Genomic DNA, 24643 nt, shown 5'->3' with positions numbered 1-24643 from the left:
ACAATCTGGTACGCATAAGAAGGGGCGATGAGTGGAAAACGGCCTTTAATACACCAGACGGGCATTATGAGTACCTGGTGATGCCCTTCGGGCTATGTAATGCTCCGGCCGTTTTTCAGGAACTCATTAACGAGGTATTCCGGGAGGTGTTGGGGAAATTTGTTCTGGTTTATCTTGATGATATTCTTATCTTCTCCAACAACCTCGCTGAACATAGAAACCATGTGAGGTTTGTGTTGAATCAGTTAAGGCAGAACTCGTTATACGCAAAACTTGAGAAGTGCATCTTTGAAGTAACATCTGTCACTTTCTTGGGGTACATAATCTCCACCACGGGCCTATCTATGGATCCTGCCAAGGTCTCCGCTGTTCTGGAGTGGCCACAACCGGTTGGGTTGAAATCCCTTCAGCGCTTTCTTGGCTTCGCCAACTACTATAGACGGTTTATAAAGGGGTACTCCACGGTCATTGCTCCCCTTACCTGTCTCACTAAGAAGGGGGCAGATACCACCCACTGGTCTCCTGAGGCTTTACAGGCTTTTGCCACCCTGAAGGGCCTATTCTGTTCAGCACCCATCCTCAGACATGTGGATGCCTCTTTCCCGTTCATTGTAGAGGTAGATGCCTCGGAGGTTGGGGTGGGGGCTGTGCTGTCTCAGCGGTCAGGCTTGCAGGGTAGATTGCACCCGTGTGCGTATTTCTCTCGCAGGTTCTCCCCTGCAGAGAGGAATTACGATATTGGCAATAGGGAGCTTTTGGCCATCAAGTTGGCTTTCGAGGAATGGCGACATTGGTTAGAAGGAGCTGAGAATACCATCACGGTTTACACCGATCACAAAAACCTAGAGTATATCGAGGGGGCTAAGAGGTTGAGCCTGCGCCAGGCTCGGTGGTCGCTGTTCTTCTCCAGGTTTAGTTTCATTATTACGTACACTCCAGGTAGCAAAAATGTTAAGGCGGATGCGTTATCCAGGTGTTTCGAGTCAGAGGCAGCACAGCCCTCCGTTCCAGAGACCATTGTTCCTCAGAGGTTGATACTGGCAGCAACTGGAACTTGGGGGGACTGGAAGGAGACTTTGACTCCCTTTCAGCAGGACATCCCAGAAGGGAAGCCCGCAGGGGTTTTGTTTATTCCTCTGCCATTTCGTCTCCAGGTACTGGAGATGTTCCATGCGCATAAGAATGCTGGCCATCCAGGGGCATCTAGAACACAGGATCTGGTGGCCAGATGCGCCTGGTGGCCGTCACTGGCAGCAGATTGCAAGGAATATGTGAAGGAGTGTACGATATGTGCCAGGAGCAAACCCTCCCGGCTGGCACCTGTCGGTACCTTACAGCCTTTGCCCACCCCGAGTGAGCCATGGACCCACCTGTCCATGGATTTTGTTGGGTGAGCTTCCCAGATCTGAAGGCATGACAGTCATTTGGGTCATAATTGACCGCTTTAGCAAGATGGCCCACTTTGTGCCATTGAAGGGACTCCCCTCGGCTCAGGAGTTGGCCGAGTTATTTATTACACATGTATTCCGATTACACGGCAATCCTGAAGACATAGTTTCAGATAGGGGAGTGCAATTTGTTTCCCGATTTTGGAAGGCTTTTTGCCAACTCATGGGCATAAAGCTATCATTCTCGTCTGGTTATCATCCTCAGACAAATGGCCAGACTGAGAGGATAAACCAGTCCTTAGAGCAGTTTTTGAGGTGTTATGTTGCAGAGGCACAAGACGATTGGGTCAGATTCTTGCCCTTCGCGGAGTTTGCTCAGAATAATTTAAAAAATTCGTCCTCCGGATTTTCCCCCTTTCAGGTAGTGACAGGGAGATCACCCAAATTTTCCCCATTGCCTGTGGTCTCCACTCCGTTACCAGCCCTGGAGCTCTGGCAAAGGTCATTTAGGAACCTTTGGGGGACGGTAAGAAGTAACCTGGAAAAAGCATTTCTGAGTCAGAAGGGTCAAGCTGACAAAAGACGCTCAGTGGAGTGGAGGTTCAGACCAGGAGACTTGGTCTGGGTATCCACACGTCACTTGACCCTGAGACAACCTTCTGATAAACTTGGTCCCAGGTTTGTGGGTCCATTCCCGGTTGTCAGGAAAATTAATAATGTTACATATACCGTTGACCTTCCCACCAGCATGCGGGGAGTAAGGTCTTTCCATGTATCCCTTCTTAAACCAGCAGTCCGGGTGGGTCCCACTCCTCCTCCTCCTGTATTGGTAGATGCCCAACCCGAATATGAGGTGGAGAAGATTATTGATTCACGTACTGTACAAAACTCGGTACAGTATCTCGTTCATTGGAAAGGGTACGGCATTGAAGAGAGGCAATGGGTACCAGGGAGGCGTATGCATGCGGATGAGTTAAGGAGGGAGTTTCATGCCTTACACCCCGAGAAGCCTGGTAGGAGTTGTCCGGAGTCCACTCCTCGGGGAGGGGGGTACTGTGATGAAACGCGGAAAAGCCGCTGTCTCTCAAGGCGAGGCGGCTGTTTCCGCGTCCAGCATGGCGTCACAACGCGGAATAAACGCTGCATGCTGCTTAGGCAGAGCGGCGGAATCCGCATTGGGAACGGCGGAATCCGCATTGGAGGCGGCTCCCGCACTCAGTTCACTGGATACATTGCAAAACAGTACTGGTGTGGCTGGGACTGATAGTCCACCAAGATTCAGACTTACACGCGTGCGAGCACAGAGGCAGAGTTTAAAGAGTAACTGTTAGCCCCCAAAGTGAAATTTAAATCTGTACAGCAATGTTTTATTTAGTATTAAAGTGATCAAAAAAGCCAATGCGTTCTGCAAAAATCAGTATAATTTTGCTACTATGTAGCCTTTTGCCCACGCTAACGACGCAAAGCCGCATATCAGATACTGATGACGAGCATGCAGAGCATGCCTATGTTTGCCCTCTCCCCCCCAGGACCAGGTGCCGATCTATTTGCACCACAAACAGCTGACCGCTCTGACACGGAGACAGAGCGGCAGCACTTCCAGCCGGAGCACCGCAGAGCAGCCGCCGCCGAGTCACATGTGAGAGAATCACATGTGAGAGATGCACGGCGGCGGCTGCTCTGCGGTGCTCCGGGTGGAAGTGCTGCCGCTCTGTCTCCGTGTCAGAGCGGTCAGCTGTTTGTGGTGCAAATAGATCGGCACCTGGTCCTGGGGGGGAGAGGGGGAGAGGGCAAACATAGGCATGTCATCAGTATCTGATATGCGGCTTTGCGTCGTTAGCGTGGGCAAAAGGCTACATAGTAGCAAAATTATACTGATTTTTGCAGAACGCATTGGCTTTTTTGATCACTTTAATACTAAATAAAACATTGCTGTACAGATTTAAATTTCACTTTGGGGGCTAACAGTTACTCTTTAAATAGCAGTTAGAAGGGTGTCGGCTGACCAGCTGGGTCAGCTGACAAATTCCACTGCTCCCATTGGACCAGCAATTAGGGAGGTCCTGGAAAGGTCTTAGAGTATATATACTGCTGGTTGTTCACTTGCTCCTTGTCTGGCGTGCGATCACATATGTGGGAGCACCCAGATCCGTAGTCAGATCTGCAAGTGTGCCGGGACCAGCTGGAGCTGTAATCCTACACTTAGCTAGATTCTGTTGATAGCTAAAGTACTAGTTTGATTGTGATTATCTGTTATGACTTTTGCCTGCCTTGACTATCCTCCTGAACTCTGATCTTGCACCTCGATATTTCTGATACTCTGTTGCCGAACCCCGGCTCGTTCTTTGACTCTGCTTCTGCCTCCTGATTTTGTACCCCGCTATATCTGATACCCCGTTGCTGAACCCTGCCTGTACTTTGACTCCGCCTTTGCCTCCTGATCTTGTACTTTATCTGTCCGTGTGTGTACGACCTGGCTTGTCCGACCCCGAGAACCGACCTTACTGTTAGAGGCGGTTCCTCGCTCTGTTAGTGATCCTTCCTCCTGAAGGTTGCTTTCAGTCTGTCCTTCCTACTGTCAGTCTGACTCCTCCCGTCTTGGAGAGCTCAAGTCTGCGGAAGGAATCTGTGCAGTTCTCCTTGCTGCATTGAGGCCTAGTCCTCTAAGTGTTACTGTTACACCAAACACTACACTCTACTCAGGTGAACAGAGGTTAGCTAGTATATCGGATTATCAGTGATACTGCAGATCACGTATAATCTGGTATACATCTGTATTTCCTGTGATACTGCAGATCACTGGTAATCAGATCCTCTCTGTGCTTCACCGATCGTTACAATTGCTGTATCAATATTCATACAGCTGATATACCAAAATTGTCAGGAACCTTAAGGGGTAAAAACCCCAGAATGCAAAGTGGTTAAAGAGGAACTTTAACCCTGAATTGAACCTTATGCCAATCAGTAGCTGATACCTCCTTTCCCACAAGAAATCTTTACCTTTTCTTTAATATATCACGGGGTCTGTTTGGCTGATATTGTGGTGAAACCCCTCCCACAGTGTGATGTCATGACCATGGTCCTGACAGTTTGCTGTCTATGAACCTCATTGCATTGTGGGAAATACGTTTTTTCCAACTGACAAGCAAGCAGCATCTCCCTCTGTACATAGAACTCTCAGTAACGAACATTCCGCACAGATCAACTGACAGGACTAAAGAGGTCTCCACCAGCGATACATTTCAGAATCTAAATTAGGGAGAGGAAAGATGTTACAATGGACAAACACTGACTAAATAATTTATACATGAATATTGTAAAAACTAAGCAATTTTATTCATTCTGTTATTTTCACTACAGTTCCTCTTTAATTTGAAATTTGTATTTGGCTTCAGGTGTACTTTGAAGTCTATTTTGCAGGTGTGTGAATGTGGCTGCGTTGGCACAACCTTCTAACAAATTAGCAGCCCTCTCTATATCCATTTATGACCCCCAGTGAGGGTTGCAAAAACATTTTGACCCAGAATTTCAACCGTGGCAGCATAAGCGGCCCACATTGTACACCGTATTATTGCACATAGCTTTATATTCCCTGGAGATCATCTGTAATGAGGAAATTGCCTGCAGGGTCCTGCTTCACATTCTGGAGCGCTGATTGTTTTCCCCGTACCCGATTGTTCTCCCCGCACCTGATTGTTTTCCCCGTACCTGATTGTTTTCCCCGCACCTGATTGTTTTCCCCGCACCCGATTGTTTTCCCCGTACCCGATTGTTTTCCCCGTACCCGATTGTTTTCCCCGCACCAGTTGTTTTCCTCGCACCAGATTGTTTTCCTCGCAGCAGATTGTTTTCCTCGCACCAGATTGTTTTCCCCGCACATGATTGTTTTCCCCGCACCTGATTGTTTTCCCCGCACCTGATTGTTTTCCCCGCACCTGATTGTTTTCCCCGCACCTGATTGTTTTCCCCGCACCTGATTGTTTTCCCCGTACCCTCCCCCACAACCACCTTAGAAAATCACGCGGCAACTTGCAGAGAGTGTAAAATATTTTATTGAAAGTACTTTAATATACTTAGTAGTTTATATTATAGAAAAAAACACACAATTCTTAATATCTATATAGAAATGCAAACTAAGTGAGGAAATGGGGCGAGACCTGCACCCCAATACACTCACTGCTCTGTCTCTGCAACCCCCCAAACATACTCTCTTGGGCTTGTTTGATAAGACGGAGAGCAGTAAAACTGACGCTCTGCGCCGTTACCTATAGCAACCAGGCGGGTATGTGTGAGCTGATTGGCTGCTGTGGGCTAGTGCGCTTTGCACCCGCCCTCTGTGTTGCTAAAGAAGCCCAGAGCCAATCAGACACACTCAGACTTCACATGTCACACACTGCACTTCTCAACACTATGCCTTCCACACCATACTCCTTATACCAGCTCCTGTGACATATATGGAAGGTGTACTTAAAAGTTGTGTGTTCCCCAAGCCAGCGGTCACTTAACTACGATTCCTGGGTACAATGTAAGCTGGGATGTGATTGGCTGTAACAGGTGACACCTCCATATTTATTTTGCGCTTATCTGTTTAAATGAACCTTACATTCATGCTCCACATTACGTTCCTTACATCTCTAATGTATTAAACAAAAGTAGTTTTAGTTATTCAAATTCATGTTCATATTCAAACACCCTTTTTCCGTTGCTTAAAATTCAATTTGAAAAAAAAAAAAAAAAAACTTTTCATGTACTTAAAGGACCACTATCGCCAAAAAATGTAAAAATGTTAAAAATTACATATACAATGTACATTTTTTCCAAAGTAGAATGCAATATAAATTACCTTTTTCCTATGTTGCTGTCACTTACAGCAGCTATTGGAAATGTGACTGATCTGACAGGATTTGGACTAGTCCATCTCCTTGTGGGGTATTCTCATGTATTTAGTTATTTACAAAATATTTACCAAATGGCAGTTGCACTTACTAAATGGCAGTTGCTCAGACCAACTGCCAAAATTAGTGTGCAAACAACTATGGAGGCTGGCCAGCATCTTTATATAGATTGTTTCGAGGGAATGCTTTTACAAAGAATAAAGGTAATATTGGAGAATCCCCCACGAGAATATGGACTAGTCCAAAATCTGCCAGCTCTTTACTACCTACTGTTAGTGACAGGAACGTGGGAGAAAAGTGATTCATGGTGCATTTTACTCTGAGGGCAATACATATTTTATTTGTATGTATTTTAGATTTTTATCATGATAGTGGACCTTTAAACGAATTGTGTGTCATATCCTTAATCAAAATGACCTTCCAGAAGGCTTTTTTTTACATGTCCTGCTGTGCTAACTTTTCACAGTTTTCAAGTTTCACTCACTGACCAAAAATACATCTACTGTTCTGTTTTATCAATGTGGGATATCAATTTCTCTGAGAAGATTGCAGCCTATAGCAGAGTCAATCTGGATGTGAGAACATCTCTGTACTCGCATCCACGGGCTACATCTCCCAGAATGCATTGCGGCACATGTGCAAGACACTGCCGGGAACTACTAATTTGGCAGATGCGACCGCTTCGTGGGAAAGATGGTGCATCCTGTACGGGCCAGGGAGCCAGAGCAGCACCCCATAGCTAAGTAACGATGCTTGCCCCAACCCTGAACCCCTCCCACCAACGGCACACTCCATTACACATCTCCTTTATGGGGGAGGTTTACTTTTAAAAAAATCCTGGTGCTCAGGTCGACTTAATAATTCTGAGGACACCTTGGCGCTACAACTGATAGAAGTGGAATTGAGTTGAACCTAATAACCTAAAACCGTCATGTTTGTCTGTCTAACATACACTCTCGCTGCTTTCTCATTTATCCGCTACCACACTCACGCCTGTGTCCCTTTTACATTCACTAGTGTAAGTGCTTCCTCTTCTCGTCATAGAGATACTGGCATGCTTGAAATCCCCTCAGTACATGAGGCATAAAACGTCCTGTGAGGGACATATACAAAACTAACGGACTCTAGACTTTATTTTTACTATTTATTTTTTTTAAATAGCGTAATAGTCTATATTTTTCAGCCTGATATTTAACAATTAAAATGTATATGAAGTGAGTGGCCTATGGATGCCGCCATCTTTATTTACTTTTGAAAGAAGTGCCAGTTGTTTGGCTGTCATGCTGCCCTGTTGGCTACAGTTGCACATGTGGGACAAGCATGCAGCCAGTTGAGGCAGAACACCTGATATGTGTCCTTGACTTAGGTCAGAGATTCTCAAGGTATTTAGTGATGGCAACAGCATAAAAGCCGCTCAAGTAGGATCTTCAAATGGAAGTCTTATACCTAATTTAAAAAAAAGCGAGTAGCCTCCTGAGCACTTCCCTTTCCCCTCTTGGCTAACAAAAAATTTTCAGTCCCACATGAGTTCTGGTCTCATGTACGCGTACGTATTAGTACGCCACCGGTAAGCTGGGCGCAGGGTGAGACGAATGACGGCTCACCTTGCTGCTGCTCAAACACCCGGCGGCGTTAAATACTATTCCCCCTCCAAGTCGTAGCAACTCTGAGGGAGAAGTATGTCACGGTCCTGCAATCGCCGGAACCTTGAATTAGCCTTACGCACCCCGCGCACTATAGCGGCCCTAGTTTCGCCTCTGAGCACCATGCACTGAAACCGCCTGCTTTGTCATATACACCATTTTCATTCAGCTATGCTGGGCGCCATTTTGTGGCACAACTCTAGTGTAAACGTACTATTCTCCATCTCGATATGGACATGTCTTACACTTCTCTTTCTCTCTGTATTCTCTTCATTTTCTTGCCGAACTACAGGTCATTTTTGTCTGGCATTTTCTTTGCTCTACATGGTGGCATCTTGACATGGCCTTTTTTTCACTTTACTGGCCACCATTTTGTGTGTAACACTCACCGGTACACCTTTTCTCCTCAGTTACTTCCTTATTATCTCTTAATTCAGCATTTTGCACGTCTCACCTCGGCTGCTTCCTAACAAGAACTGGCCTTTTTCTTTTCCTTTCCCATCAAAATCTTTCAGTCCTTTCATCAATTCAGCCCACCATTTTGGGGACAGTTTCCTGTGCATACTACAGACACTGGGAGTCATTTATGAAGATGGGTGCCCAGAAAACTCGATAGAAAATGGAGAAGCTGTCCGAAATAACCAATCAGGTGTCAGTATTAATTGAATCAAAGTTTTTGATTGGTTGCTTTCAGCAAATGCTTCTCTTTTTTGGTTTAGGACCTCATTCCACAGGTGGCTGAACTGCGTGCTTAGTGAGCAGTTGCCGGGCAGCAGCAGTTGTGAGACTTCAAGAGTCTTTCCACTGCCTATAAACTGCTCGTGGAAAAGGGCCCTTAGTGTGGTTGTGTTGCTAGCTAATCCCTTAAGATGCCGCCATTTTAAAGGATATCGCCTTTTACATCATTTTAGGGTGTATTCAAGCTGAATATCAATTTGTTTCTGGGTTGTATGAGCAGCACAAAAACATACAAAAGCCATACAATCAATTAGGACTTGACCTTCAAACTAATGGCTGCACAAGAAGAGCATTTACCACAAAGCCAATGCGAGGCCCACTTGGACCCCATCTTTGACCATGATGCTCAATGGGACCCTGTCACTACAAGGCAAGAGAACTCACTACCACTGTGATGCCTACCAACCGCTGTTTTAGGACGCCTTCATGGTACACCATTTTGTGTACTATCCAGACAACACATTAGCGAACACTATATTGTTCACTTCTTTGTTACATTTTACTCTTCCTTTACCCAAACAAAGGTCTGGATTGATTACTACATGCTATAACTTATTTCACCACCAACAGCCAATGCCCAGATATTTGTAGATCGATAGTCACTTGTCATTATTCATTTATGAAAATGACAGAACCGCCATGTTTTACTTTCTGAGGTAACGGTCCCGCCCCTTTCCCCTGTCAGCGGTTCCAGTGGCTGCTCTGAGGGTCATGTGACCCTCCTCAGAGCTCCAGCAGTCAGCAAGTTTCTCATACGGCATCTGACCACTCACCATCAGGCTCCGATAAAACAACTAGGCTGCCATTTTGCTTTCAGCTTCTCTTTCTTACCTTGACACTCCTACACTTGTCAAACCTCTCACCACAGCCAAGCACCATCCTGCCAACCACACACTCGTCTTGCTTACAGACACCATCTTGGGTCACCATTGTACCCTGTTCCGACTATAAGACACCACCTTGCCCTATTCACCAGACTCCATCTAGGCCTCAAGCCATCCGTTGGCTGCACCTTTGCATCTCAAACTCCAAGCACATTGTCAGTCACCCTTCACAGTACTCTGCTTACTGGCCTGGGGGGGAAGACTCCATATAAACTGACATAAGTATCAAAGTTATAAGAATAGGTATTCTCTAACTATTAGTTAACGGCTTGTCTAAACGCAGTCTATACTTAATCAGGACCCCTCCTCCCCACGAAACACTCAATACCCCAGAAAACAAACAAACAAAAGAAATGGGTGATGTTGGCTGAGATCAGGAACTCCGCTGTGCAATCGGAATTGGAAGATGATTGAGCCATGAATATGTCAGTCTGGCGGGGGACTGGCGTCACTTATAGTATAAGATGGATGAAGCCTCAGCAGTCTATGAGTTTGGGTCACCCTTCGTAGGATCAAGAATCTTCCTCCATACTGAAACTACTGTGGCGGCTGCTGGTCTTGGAGGCTCCTGGAGACACGGAAGAGAGGAGGGGGTCAGCTCCCCCCAGTGGCGACAAACTATCGTCCATAAGGATATCTGCAATGGCCGAATCACCGGCCAGACTTAATTCAAAGCCCAGACTGTGCTCAACCAAGTCATTCAGGTGTTCGGAGAACTGGAGTGTTCCGAGATCCAGGGTGGAGGGATCCAGAGCCTGTGGGTGTCCAACAGGAGCACCAAAAGCAGAAACCATCCCAGATAGATTATCTGCCTTAACCATATCTGTGGAGATTGTGGCTGTTTGATTGGCTGACAGTCCTTGCAGCTGAGCCTGCATCTCCAACTCCTGTACAACAAGAACACATAAGAAAGCAGTTAGATATAGTACAATTATACAAAAGGCTGAACAAGGCAAATCCTAATAGCAGCTACGCTGAAAAACACTCTTGAGAAATAGACCATTGTCAAGGTCCTATTGTGATGGGTGCGGGCACCCCTAGGGTGTGGAGTCTAAGTGGGCACGGGTCTTTACCAGCGCACCCCGCAAGGGATGATGGTCCATTACCCCTAGTGGGTGACGGACTACTTTGCTGCCCCACCAGTAATGAGAACAGGAGAGGAGGACCCTACCGTAAGGAAAGGATGAAGACAGGACTGAGGGGCAGGACTGAACAGGACTAACTTGACCAGGCTGATGAGACTGGACTGATAGGGCTGATGCAGACCCGACGGTGCTGAGGAACAGAGTGGCTACATGCTGCAGCTGTCTGGAGACGAGATAGCACTTAGCACTGAGTGGCCAGGGTTTAAATACGCCAGCCTTCATGCCACTGATTAGCTCCTCCCCACGCAGTGGCTACAACTGAGGACCGAAAGTGCACGCGGCCACTGCCATGGAAGAAGGTCAGGAGACCCTCGCTGGACCCCAGGACCAGTGAGTATAATGACCATTTTCTATAATGTCACTAAAATGACCTTTCCAATTTAACGTGCCCCCAGTTATGAACATCTAAAGTTACCAGAAGCTAGTTTTGCTCCTTTGAAGGCCTGACGACAGGAAAATGCTTGGTGCACATAAATCTTCCATATACCAACCTTCCTGTATGTTAATTGCAGAAAGTAAAACAACCCCAGGCTAGAAGCAAGATGAAAATAGTAATGATCACAATATATGTTTAGGCAACTCCTAAACTAAACTGCAGCTTTAAGACCCTCCCTCTGAATGCATCTGGTGGGCGGGTACAATCAGGTGTGACACGCAAAGTAGGATGAATAATATTTGTCAGTTTACATTTCCCAGCATCACAGCAAAGGAAGCAAGTAGGGAGAGGTTTGTACTTCCCAGTCGGTGTGGATAGGTGCTCTGCACAACTGCAGGCAAGCACAGCTTCACTATAGATTTTTACAGTTCCAAAGGCAATACTTACATATAATATACACTAAATGATTGCTTTGAGAATTTGTAGGACTAGTTCTTGTGCAAGCATCACCTAACATTACTCGACTCTTTCAAGGAGGAGAAGGAGATGGGAGGCCCCACACAGTGCACTACCTATGGAAAATAGCATCTGGGAGTGGTGAGCATTGCAGAGCAGTGCTGAAGTAGTTAGTGCTAACCCTGCTGTGCATTTTGATGCATGGGTTTAATAGTCTTATAGTTTAATACTTTATATTATTGCCGCAAAAAAAAAATTCTATTTTAATGTCTCTAAAATTACCTTCTCAATTTAACATGCCACCAGTTATGAACTTCTAAAGTTACAGGAAGCCAATTTTGCTTCTTTGAAAACCTGGTGACAGGACAATGCTTGGTGCAAATAAATCTTCCCTATACCAACCTTCAGAGCCAGGGCAAGGCCCTCCAGGCTCCAGCACCCAAGGCTGAGACACCAATGTGCGCCCCTCCATCCTTCCCACCCCAGCCGTCACACACTGATTCCTATTAGACTAAGAGGCACCCCACGGCCTGAAACACCTTAATCTCTAGTTATCTGGCTTGCAGTAACTGCCATGTATCCTTTTTCTTAGTTCTGCTTCAAACACAATTGGGAGGGAGATGATAGCTGAGTGAGTTGTGCGCCCCCTCCTACACTGCGCCCTGAGGCTGGAGGCTCTCTCGCCTCTGCCTTGACCCTGACAACCTTCCTACACCAACAGTTACGCTGCAGGCACAGTACCTGGATGCGCAGCAGCAGGCTCTGGTTCGCGTGTTCCAGTTTGCGCTGTCTTCCCTCCAGATCCCGCACTCGCTGCTGGTCCTTCTGCAGCTTACGTATGTACTCAACAGATGCCTTCAGAATGGTGCCCTTATTCCAGCGCAGCTCCCTGGAAGCAAGCAGAGCACATGACATGAAATAGGGTGAAAGGGCAGTAAGAATGGGAGCAACAATATTACATAGGTGGAGGAGTCTGGTAGCCCAAAGCTGCCTGTGTATGCAAGGACGCCCTCTTCTGACAATAAAGGAACTTTGTCTATAAAAATACTGGTCCCTTTCCAATAACCAAAAATGAGCTGCATGGGGAATTATAGGACACCTGAATTGAGGGATATGGAAGCTGCCATATTTATTTCCTTTTAAACAATACCAGTTTCCTGGAAGCCCCGCTGGTCTATTTGGCTGCAGTAGTGTCTGAATCACACCAGAAACAAGCATGTAGCTCAGGGCTGCCCAATAGGTCGATCGCGATCTACCGGTAGATTGCGACCGCCTGATTGGTAGATCGCGGCCTCCTGGCCGCATCCCATTGAATTTTGTGGCCAGCAGCTGTAGAACGCGTCCTATCAGATTCTGATGCTGGCCGCTGATTTGTTCAGGAGAGGAGAGAGGCGCGGCTGAGAGGCCAGGGCGGCAGTGTCATGGCTGGGGGCGGCGCTGGCAACACTTCCGCCTGCTCTCACGCTGGCCATTGGAGCGCTCCCTCAGCAGCCTGTGTGATGAAGGCTGCATGCACGAGGTGTCATGGCTGCGCGCACGAGGTGTCATGGCTGCCCGCATCGCTGCTGCACATGGCCTGTACGGGGAGGCCTGTACGGGGAGATGACAAGCCTCCACAGTTGAAGGGAGGTAAGTGATTACATGTGCCCGCCCTATACCTAACTAACCTGTACTGAAGGCACATATTTAGCTAACCTGTACTGAGGGGGACTTATACCTAGCTAACCTGTACTGAGGGGGACCTATACCTAGCTAACCTGTACTGAGGGGGACCTATACCTAGCTAACCAGTACTGAGGGGAACTATACCTAGCTAACCAGTACTGAGGGGACCTATACTTAGCTAACCTGTACTGAGGGGGACCTATACCTAGCTAACCTGTACTGAGGGGACCTATACCTAGCTAACCAGTACTGAGGGGACCTATACCTAGCTAACCTGTACTGAGGGGGACCTATACCTAGCTAACCTGTACTGAGCGGACCTATACCTAGCTAACCTGTACTGAGGGGACCTATACCTAGCTAACCTGTACTGAGGGGACCTATACCTAGCTAACCTGTACTGAGGGGGACCTATACCTAGCTAACCTGTACTGAGGGGACCTATACCTAGCTAACCTGTACTGAGGGGACCTGTACCTAGCTACGTTTCGGGGGGGGGGGGGGGGGGGCTGGTGCATTTAAAACGTCGGTAGATCTCCTGGCCTCGGCGAATTTTAAAGTAGCTCGCGAGCCGAAAAAGTGTGGGCACCCCTGATGTAGCTAATCTTGTCAGACTTGACAATAATGTCAGAAACAGCTGATCTTCTGCATGCTTGTTCAGGGTCTATGGCTAAAAGTATTAGAGGCAGAGAATCAGCAGGACTGCCAGGCAACTGGGATTGCTCAAAAGGAAATAAATATGGCAGCCTCCATATGCCTCTCGCTTCAGTTGTCCTTTAACCACTTAAGCCCAACTGGACGAGATTTCTCGTCCAGTTGGGCTGCGCGCACTACCACCCCCCCCCCCCCCCCCCCCGTGCGCGCCCCCGCTGCTGCCCGTTAGCCCACCGATCAGTGAAAGGGATTATAAATCCCTTTCGCTGATCGGACCCCCCCGGAGAAAAGCCGACTTTTCTGAGCTCTGAGCTCTGGGCTCCTTTCTTCTGCCTGGGAGCGAGATCGATCGCTCCCAGGACTTTTTGATTCTGGCCATCTTGTGGCCAAATAGCAAATTGCACCTAAAAAGAAAAAAAATTACAAATAAACATAAATATATTAAAAAAAAACCCTGTTTACCTCCCACACCAAAAAATACCCACATACAAGTTTACATTAAAAAAACAAAAAAAAAACATAAATAGTTACCTTAAGGGTCTGAACTTTTTAAATATTCATGTCAAAGGAGTATATCAATATGATTTAATAAATTATGGGCTTCTAAACAGTGATGGACGCAAAACGGAAAAAATGCACCTTTATTTCCAAATAAAATATTGTCGCCATACATTGTGATAGGGACATAATTTTAACGGTGAAATACCCGGGGCATATGGGCAAATACAATACGTGAGTTTTAATTAAGGAGGCATGTATTATTTTAAAACTATAATTGCTGAAAACTGAGAAATAATGAATTTTTTCCATTTTTTTCTTATTCTTCCTGTTAAAATGCATTTACAGTAAAGTGGCTCTTAGCAAAATATACCACCCACAGAAAGCCTAATTGGTGGCGAAAAAAACAAGATATAGATCAATTCATTGTGATGAGTAGTGATAAAGTTATTGGCAAATGAATGGGGGGTGAAAGTTGCTCGGATGTAAAAAAAATTTCAACCCTTCGGGCTTAAGTGGTTAAAGGATACCAAAGTGACATGTGACATGATGAGATAGACATGTGTATGTACAGTGCCTAGCACACAAATAACTATGTTGTGTTCCTTTTTTTCCTTTCTCTGCCTGAAAGAGTTAAATATCCGGTATATAAGTGGCTGACTCAGTCCTGACTCAGATTGGAAGTGACTACAGTGTGACCCTCACGGAAAGAAATTCCAACTATAAAACACTTTCCTAGCAGAAAATGGCTTCTGAGAGCAAGCAAGAGATATAAAAAGGGGAATTTCTTATCAGTGAGGGTCACACTGTAGTCACTTCCTGTCTGAGTCAGGACTGAGTCCGCCACTTACATACCTGATATTTAACTCTTTCAGGCAGAGAAAGAAAAAAAAGGAACCCAGCATAGTTATTTGTGTGCTTGGCACTGTACATACCCGTGTCTATCTCATCATGTTACATGTCACTTCAGGTATCCTTTAAGGTCTACCTCCACTAGAATTTTAAATTTTGCATACTTTCCATATGAATTTTCACATTTTATGCTACTTTTAATTGAAATTTTTGTATGCGTCTAACAATCATTACATGGGAAATGAATGCTTGGTGCAGAAATCTGCAGCATGCAATCCATATCTTTTCTGTATTGCACCACATTCATTAGAAGTTACTCCATTGACATGCATTTGTTTCATTTTAAATGTAAAAAAAAAAAAATAAAAAAAAAAAACGCATTGTGAATTCGTACTTAAAGCGGAATATAACCCTGCATTTCAACTTTGCTCTAAAACATTATTTACAGTATATTATATGCAACCAGCATTTTTTTTTTACTAGACCAGCATTGGAAGGGTTACACAGGGCTTTAAAGTCCCTAGAGATTTCTGCAGACGCATCCGAACTTCAGTTAGATACTTTTTGTTTACAAATATGTATCTTTTAAGTGTTTATTGTGACTCCTCTCTCTCACTGAGAAGGAGCTTGGAGGACAGCCAAAGAGTGTGTAACTGTTTATCAATAGATACATCTAACTAAATAGAATGTAACTATCTGAACGTCTGCACGGAACTTAAAACCTCTGTGTTTAACCCTTCCAATGCTGGTCTAGTAAAAAAAAAATGCTTTTTGCATATAATATGCTGTAAATAATGTTTTAGAGCAAAGTTGAAATGCAGGGTTATATTCCGCTTTAATAAAAACGGGCCCTAAGGTGCTCATTAACGCTACAATATTTCCTCAGATGTGATCATTCTATCAGATTTTTATGATCGAATGTAAAGAAAAGCACAAAGTATGTAGAGAAAACCGTCATGAAACTATTCTATGGTCAATTGGAATGCAGAATTCTGTAGATCGGAATGCTGGATTTTACGATAGTATCTGAGGAGAGAAAGCGCCCTAATTACCCTGTTTATGGAAACAATCAATAATCACCTTCCAATTACTTACAATCCTGAAAATATGATTGCATCTGAGGAAAATATTGTTTCGTTAATGGGCGCCTTTAAAATGCACCAGAGACGATTTACGATAAAAGTTTTATACATACCTGGGGCTTCCTCCAGCCCCATCTGCAGGGATTGCTCCCATGCCGCCGTCCTCAGCCTTCTCTAGCTCCGGTATCGGGCCCCGTAACTTCCACCAGTCGCAGCCAGTCTGCGCAAGAGAAGTGTGCTCACTCTACGTATCTCTTCGGCAGCTGTTGGAGAGATATGTAGAGGGCGCACTTCTCTTGCGCAGACTGGCCGCGACTGGTGGAAGTTACGGGACCCGGTACTGGAGCTGGAGAAAGCTGAGGATGGTGGCATGGGAGCAATCCGTGAAAATATAAGTGGCTAGGCGATGTGATCGCATGAACCGGCGGCTCTCAACGTCACTGGGAGCACTGCAAACCTGTGGTTTGAATGCCCTGACAAAAGCCCACATCATTTACAAAGCTTCCTTAGTGGGAGGCTCGTTTTATATATTTTCAAGATGAGATGGTAAGATCCCTTTAAAGATGCCTATTACCAACAGAATCTCCCGAACGGTCTACCACCCGATCGATTAGATCGGGATTGGATTGCTGAATGACGACGCATCATTCATTCGATCCAAATTTCAGAACTATTCTTTTAGCCTGATCAGATTGCTTAACATTTTCCCCTCCGTGGGTGGGCCTGATCGCAGCAATCAGAATCGGAGGGTCAATCGTTAGGAAACTGTATCGTTAATGAGCAAATTTAGACCTGTTTTAGCACCGGATATGTATGTAACATTTGGTGGTGTATCCTCCACAGTCAGCGCGCAATGCACACCCTGACGTGAAGGAGACATGCACGCAAAACGCAAGCAAGGCATAAAACTATGAAATCTCAGGGTATAGTGCGAATGCACTGGAGGAGGAGACAGAGTGACCCCAGCAGGAGATGTGGCGCGCAGAGCGAGCGCAGCTCCGAGCAACCAAAAACTACACTTAACAATGGTTTGCTCAGCGCGACAAATAAGGACAGGGACTGACAGAATGAACACTTGCTAATCTAGTCACTGCCTCAGTGACAGCAAGCATTCACAAATGAGACAAGACAGACTGGAGTGAGGTTGCCAATAGCAACTGCAGCAATGGCTACCTCGCAAGGACAGAACTATGCTAGCTAAGCACGGGTGATCACGCTAAGTGCAACCTACCAAAACGTGCTAAACACTAACTAGCTAAACACAGGATATAAACAGTTCGTAGCACGAATACAAGGAAAATAAACGCTGACTAGAATATGTATATATTGTCGATTAACCAATATATAACATAAGCAAGGTAGACTAGCTAGATCTGGAGCAATACAGCGAACTAAGCTAGGCAATACAAACAATACAAAATCTCTGCACTAGAAGGAGTATGTATATATGTCCCCATGGGAAATATATAATCGTAGCTCCACAGGATAACTGAACTACAAAGTATCAAGACAAGGACATATTATTCACAGTATCAAAGTGTAACGATTGGTGTCAGCAACACAGATTTTTTGATTATTGGTGATCTGCAGTATCCCCAATAATACAGACGCTATACCTGATTATATGGTGATCTGCAGAATCACCAATAATACTAGTATAGCTAGACACAGGACACCCAATGTGGTATTGTGTTTGGTGCAACAGTAAATGGAGAAGTTATCTCCCGAGGAGCGGGAGATACAGACACTACTGCAGCCAAGGATTCCCTGAGAAGCAGGGAATCAGACTGTACTGCAGTCAGTGGACACCTGAGGGGCAGGGACCACTGATTGGAGTTATGTGGTGAAGATTGGTCTGCAGCTAGGGATTCCTGGATGAGCAAGGAATTAGACTATACTGCAGCAAAGGATTCTCTGAAGGCTGGGAATCAGACTGTACTGCAGCCAGTGGACCTAAGAGGTAGAGATCCACTGGCTATGCTGCCTGATGGCCTCCAGAGGAGCTGGTGACCATAGGATAGTAATAGCAGCAAGTAACCACCTGAAGAGCAGGAGTCACAGAAGTACAGTAAGGCTGCTCACCCAAGAGCTAGGCGACAGCCAGAGAGGTCAGACAAGCCAGGTCGGCAACACACGGACAGACAAGGTACAGAAGCGGAAGACTGATTCGGTATCTAGGTATAGGCAGGGTTGGCAACAGATAATCAGATGGGCAGAAGTACCGAATCAGAGTTCAGGAGAGTGGTCAAGAAAGCCAGAGGTCATAGCAGGTAACAAGTGATATGTCACTGTCCTAGACTAAGGTGTGAGGTCCTTGGTCTCAACACCCCGGAACTAGTCTAATGGATAGGCAGCGACAATATAGATCTCTCCTAGTCTTGGGTGTGAGGTCCTTGGTCACAACACCCTGGAACTAGTTTAACACATAACAGTAGCAAGACAGTAATGACCTAGTCTTAGGTGTGAGGTCCTTGGTCTCAACACCCAGGAACTAGTCTAACACATAAGCAGTAGTAAGCAATAGTACTTTAAACTATCAAAATAATCTGACTCAGTGTGAATTCCCAGCTCCGACTGGTTCTAACACCCTGTGGGATCTGACTCTGGTCTGAGCGCTAACACGTAGCTGTTCGCAACAGCAGTCAACTTGCAAGTGACAGGCAAGTCCTATATATACTAAAAGCGCTCCACAGTGCCGCCCCAGTCACTCAGCCAATCCAGAGCATAGCTGGAGTCAGCTGATCGGCCTGATCAGCTGACTCCTCTTCTAGCAGCATAAAGGTCCTGTCGCCTGGCGCACGCGCGCGTGGCTCTCCGTCTGTGTGAACTAGAAGGACCAGGCAAAGCAACACCACGCTGCTGCGCGGCATCAGCCGCTGCCTGAGATGCGGAGATAGCCGCCATGCCGCTTGCCCATGCGGCGGTATCTCCACTATCTATTACACAAAGGACCGAGTAACAGCTTAGACAGAGCTGAAACTATGACGGGCGAGGTCTAAAAGGGGAGGCAGACTTTTATGCTGGCATCAGCCAATGGATGCAAGCATGCAAATCTCCACACCGCTGAATGGTAATCATTCAATCCTGAGCTGGCTTGATTACCATTTGTTAGCTGAAAGACTATCATAACAAATGCATGCAGTCCTATGCAACAGCATGCATGCAGGAAATCCAGGGCTATCTGGCTGCAGTGCAGCTGTAGTAAGCCATTGGTGGAATGATGACAGCATTCTGAGCTGTCCACAACTGCAGAGCAATTGCAAATGACAATGTGACTCATTGCAAATGCACAACCGAATGCAGACTGACAAGCCAGAACTGTCCATTTGTGGCTCCACCGCAATGGAGAGAACACGCGACAGGAGGAATCCTTACAGTGACCAGGTCACTTTATTATTTATTGTTTATATAGCGCTGACATCTTCCGCGGCGCTGTACAGAGTATATTGTCTTGTCTCTTAACTATCCCTCAGAGGGGCTCATAATCTAATCCCTACCATAGTCATAAAACATACAAACTCCATGCAGAAAGTGCCCTGTATGGGATTTGAACTGGGGGCGCAGCGCTGCAAGGCAAGAGTACTAACCACTGCGCCACCGTGCTGCCCATACGCCACTGTGCTGATTTACAGCTGCCTGGTTGGGTGGCAAATCTCCCTTTCTTTTCGTTGCAACAGGTCACCCGACATGCCAACCAAGCGTTCCAGCACCTGGCTGTGCATCCAGCCACAACAGGATAATCCACCAGGCAACCTAGGCAGGTGTTTGGGGTCTAGTGGGTGTGAAGGAGCCCACCTGTCACCTTCTCTGATCTCTCTTCTCTTAAGCTTACCAAAAGGACCACAAGGGGGCCCCAAATGTACTACCTTGCCCAGGGCCCCATTACATCTTCATCCATCTCAGCAATCCAGCACCCATTGAAGACCCAGAATCAGGAAGCCCCAGTAATGCCTCTATATAGGTGGTCACACACCATACCCAGGGCCGAGGCAGAGGCTGGAGAGGCTCATACAAAACTATTTTTTTTTTAAAAACATAGTCTATGCTTGCTTGATTAGAGATTTTACTGTTATCCAACCTTATTAAAGTAAACCTGTAATTGAAAAAACAAAGCTGATCATGTCCAGAGGTACTGTCTCTGCCAGTGAAGCATGAGGTCATGAGTTTGACTCCTGGGTCAGAGAGAAAAACAAAATAGAAGCTTCCCTCATCCTCCTAAAGACCACCGATCCAGTGCTGGGACCCTCTGTAAGGATGCAAAGCAATGTGTGCAGTGCAGCTGGACTCATTCACGAACTGAAATGCGCCCATGTACACCCCTCGACAAAAAAGCTCTTCTCAGCAAGGATCGGGGGTCCCAGCGCTGGATCGGTAGAGGTAAGGGGGGCAGGGGAAGCCTTTGTATTATCCAGAGGCTTCTCTCTACTAAGTATCTCAATGGGGCTCTTTTTGCCCCGACAGGTACACATTAAATCAACTCCATATTGCTTTATGATAAAGAGGAACCATAAAATGATCACTGTTAAACACTTACGGATCGCTGGATTTTGGGATGAGGGTCCCCAGTTCTTTAATCCGATCATTAATATTAAACCTTCGCCGACGTTCAACTGTAGAGAAAGAGGTTTGATCAGTTACTGGTCGTGTCTACCAGCTCACAAAGCAATGGTGGCCACAGTTATCTATGGCAACTTCGGATAAGCAGGTTTATGGTAGATAACTTGTGATTGGTTAATGTTGCAATGTCAGGAACAGTTTTCTACATACATCTAATACAACATTGATTCATACAAATTATGCAAGGGTAAGGGTATGTTTCCACTAAAGCATGCAATTCACATGTAATTTTTTGGATTGGAAATGTAATTTTTATTTTAATTTCCATTTGGATCCAAGACGGAGTCCTATTGACATTACTGATGTAAATGGTCACACTGCTGTTTTTTTTTTCTGCATCTAATGAAAACAGGCCCATAAGAAATCATTGCTGTGTGAATTTGTGTGCCTTTAAACACTTCCCCATCACAGGTTATTTCCTGTTAAAAACCAGAGCAATTTTCACACATCATGCTCTTCTCACTCATTCTCCAATAACTTCATCACCACTTATGACACCAAAATGATCTATACATCGTTTTTTTCGCTACAAATTAGGCTTTCCTTGGGTTGTACTATTTGCTAAGAATTATTTTATTTTAGCTGCATTTTAAAGGGAGTAATAAGAAAAAAAATGAAAAACAATCATTACAGTATTTCTCAGTTTTCAACCATTATAGTTTTAAAATAAAATGTGCTGAGTTGGATAAAACTGACACGTTGTATTTGCCCATTTGTCCTGGTTATTACAGCATTTAAATTATGTCCCAACTACAATGTATTGCGACAATATTTTATTTGGAAATAAAGGTGTATTTATTCCCATTTGCGTTTCTTTATACTAGATCAACAATTACAAGCTCTAATTTGCAAAAGTAATAGTGATATACACTAATGATATACATGTTAAAATATACATGTTAAAAAAGTCCCTACTGTAAATATTTATGATTTTATTTTTTTAATGCTGCCACTTTTATTAACAATAGCAATATCAATAACTGCCTCTTGTCCCCTGTTGGAATCTGTTATTCATTTCATAGCTTGCACTCTATTATACATTTTATTCATCATGTAACATCTGTCATTGTGTTTTGTATCAGTGTCCATATTTGATGTATATCATCATCTGTATCATTATGTATCCCTTGTTTTTTTTCTTACATTGTACAGTGCCGTGGAATATGTTGGCGCTTTATAAATCAATAAAATTAAAAATAATAATAACTATACTTATACATACAAGAGGGGAAAATAAGGGGTTAAAATTGGGTATTTTTTTTATTATTACTTAACATCTGTGTGTGTATTAACATTTGTAGATGTATTTTTATTTTTGGCCACTAGATGTCCCCATACACACAGGAAGTAGTGAAGAGATGTGAATCATGAGGGCATCTCATTGAAGCCAGAAGATGATTCACTGCTGGGACAGTGATTGGTGAGTACATAGCAGTAATCTTCGTGGGGGGGGGGGGGGGGGATTTGCAGTAGCCGAGCGTCACTGTAAACACTGCAATACGTGTATCTATGCCCCTGGTGCTGAAGTGAAGTCCGCAGGTGCGTAGATGGACAATACAGTGGTGGGGAACTGGTTAAAATGCACAAATTTACACCTAGTTCAAAGAGGCCCTAAGGAGAGGATTTTTTTTCCACAAAACAAAGGAAAAGAGAGTGTATTATGACGAAAAGTGATAAGCAAAAGAGGGAAAAAAAATCTTATCCTATCAGTGTGGTGTAGAGAAAATGCCTCATGTAGTGTGGGAGGAATAATTGTATCTATGGACACGCAGAGGGACTTTTTTTTTTATTTCTTTAGTTGAAAACACGCCCCCTATTTTTCTTACATAGTGCTTTGGATACAGAAACCAGGAAAATTACCACAAAGCGAGTATCTTGAATAATTTACTGCATTCATACAGTGCCTCTTTAAGACCCACCATCCTCTGCTAAAATTGTAAGATCTGATTTTTAGCTGGTGAAGCCTCATTTCACAAGAAATAACTTTTGAGCTATTAGAATGAATTTTGAGAACCATGTCTGGAGACTTAAAGTGGACCTAAACTGAGAAGGATATTGATTTTACCTTTTAAAATAATACCAGTTGCCTGACTCTCCTGCTGATTTTTTGTCTCTCAGGGACCATTTCCACTATCACGAATTTGCATGCAAATTCGCATTGCCATACAAGTGAATGGGACTGTTTCCACTTGTCAGGATTCCTTTGCGTTTTTCTGTGCAGAAAAAATTTGCATGGCAGAGCCATCAGCATTCGCATACCGCACACCGCTATGCGAATCACATACAATGTATTTAATAGAAAATCCGCATGCGGTTTGGGTATGCGAATTTTCATGCGAATTCGCATAGAAACAATGGAAAATCACAACAGCACTGCCATGGTTAAATTCGCATACATCGACATCCATGCGAATTCGCATGAAATTCGCATAGACCCGCATGCGAAATTCGCATCCGCATGCAAATTTTTCCCACGACGATTCCCACCGCACAAGTGGAAATGCAGCCTAATAATTTTACCCACAGCCCCTGAACAAGCTGCATGCTTGTTTCAGGTGTGTGATTAGCAGGACTGCCAGGCGGCAACTGGTATTGTTTAAAAGAAAACATCCATATCCCTCTCATTTAACCTTTTCGGGACCGCCTCTATGAGATCCTACGCCGCACTTGTGGCTGTTCTAGCCTGATGCGGCGTAGGATCTACGTCGGCCCGCAGTTTCCGCTCCCGACGCGATCGTACGCACCTGGAGGGGGAGATTAACCACTTAAGCCCAACTGGACGAGATTTCTCGTCCAGTTGGGCTGCGCGCAGGGCCCCCCCCCCCCCCCCCCCGTGCGCGCCCCCGCTGCTGCCCGCTAGCCCACCGATCAGTGAAAGGGATTATAAATCCCTTTCGCTGATCGGACCCCCCCCGGAGAAAAGCTGACAGCGTCTCTTCAGACGCTGCGGCTTTTCTGAGCTCTGGTCTCCTTTCTTCTGCCTGGGAGCGAGATCGATCGCTCCCAGGACTTTTTGATTCTGGCCATCTTGTGGCCAAATAGCAAATTACACCTAATGAAAAAAAGTTTTAAGAATAAACATATAAATATATTAAAAAAAAACCTGTTTACCTCCCACACCAAAAAATACCCACATACAAGTTTAAATTAAAAAAAAAAAAAAAAATTACAATAATAAAAAAAAAAAAAAAACATAAATAGTTACCTAAGGGTCTGAACTTTTTAAATATTCATGTCAAAGGGGTATATCAATATGATTTAATAAATTATGGGCTTCTAAACAGTGATGGACGCAAAACGGAAAAAATGCACCTTTATTTCCAAATAAAATATTGTCGCCATACATTGTGATAGGGACATAATTTTAACGGTGAAATACCCGGGGCATATGGGCAAATACAATACGTGAGTTTTAATTATGGAGGCATGTATTATTTTAAAACTATAATGGCTGAAAACTGAGAAATAATGAATTTTTTCCATTTTTTTCTTATTCTTCCTGTTAAAATGCATTTACAGTAAAGTGGCTCTTAGCAAAATATACCACCCACAGAAAGCCTAATTGGTGGCGGAAAAAACAAGATATAGATCAATTAATTGTGATGAGTAGTGATAAAGTTATTGGCAAATGAATGGGGGGTGAAAGTTGCTCGGATGTAAAAAAATTTCAACCCTTCGGGCTTAAGTGGTTAAGCTGTCATATGACAGCCGACATCTCCCCCGAGTGATCAGCAGCCATCGCGTATGGCT

The 24643-nt window shown here is 44.9% G+C and overlaps 2 protein-coding genes across 2 annotated transcripts in view; both read right to left on the bottom strand.

Moving 5' to 3' along the window:
• Positions 1-9594, bottom strand: part of GRIPAP1 (GRIP1 associated protein 1) — a 255468-nt gene extending 245874 nt beyond the window's left edge. The window contains exon 1 of the mRNA XM_068248000.1: positions 9496-9594. Coding sequence (XP_068104101.1) covers positions 9496-9594 — 99 coding nt within the window. The remainder of the gene's footprint in view (positions 1-9495) is intronic.
• Positions 5423-24643, bottom strand: part of TFE3 (transcription factor binding to IGHM enhancer 3) — a 67478-nt gene continuing 48257 nt past the window's right edge. The window contains exons 8-10 of the mRNA XM_068248805.1: positions 20811-20886; positions 12267-12414; positions 5423-10435 (exon numbers count right to left, since the gene is read on the bottom strand). Of these exons, the coding sequence (XP_068104906.1) occupies positions 10061-10435; positions 12267-12414; positions 20811-20886 (599 nt within the window). The 3' untranslated portion in view covers positions 5423-10060. The remainder of the gene's footprint in view (positions 10436-12266; positions 12415-20810; positions 20887-24643) is intronic.

Source organism: Hyperolius riggenbachi, chromosome 8 (assembly GCF_040937935.1).
Source record: "Hyperolius riggenbachi isolate aHypRig1 chromosome 8, aHypRig1.pri, whole genome shotgun sequence".
NCBI classification, from domain to species: domain Eukaryota; kingdom Metazoa; phylum Chordata; class Amphibia; order Anura; family Hyperoliidae; genus Hyperolius; species Hyperolius riggenbachi.
Note: the sequence above shows the minus strand (reverse complement) of the source record. Positions and strands in the feature narration are given on the sequence as shown.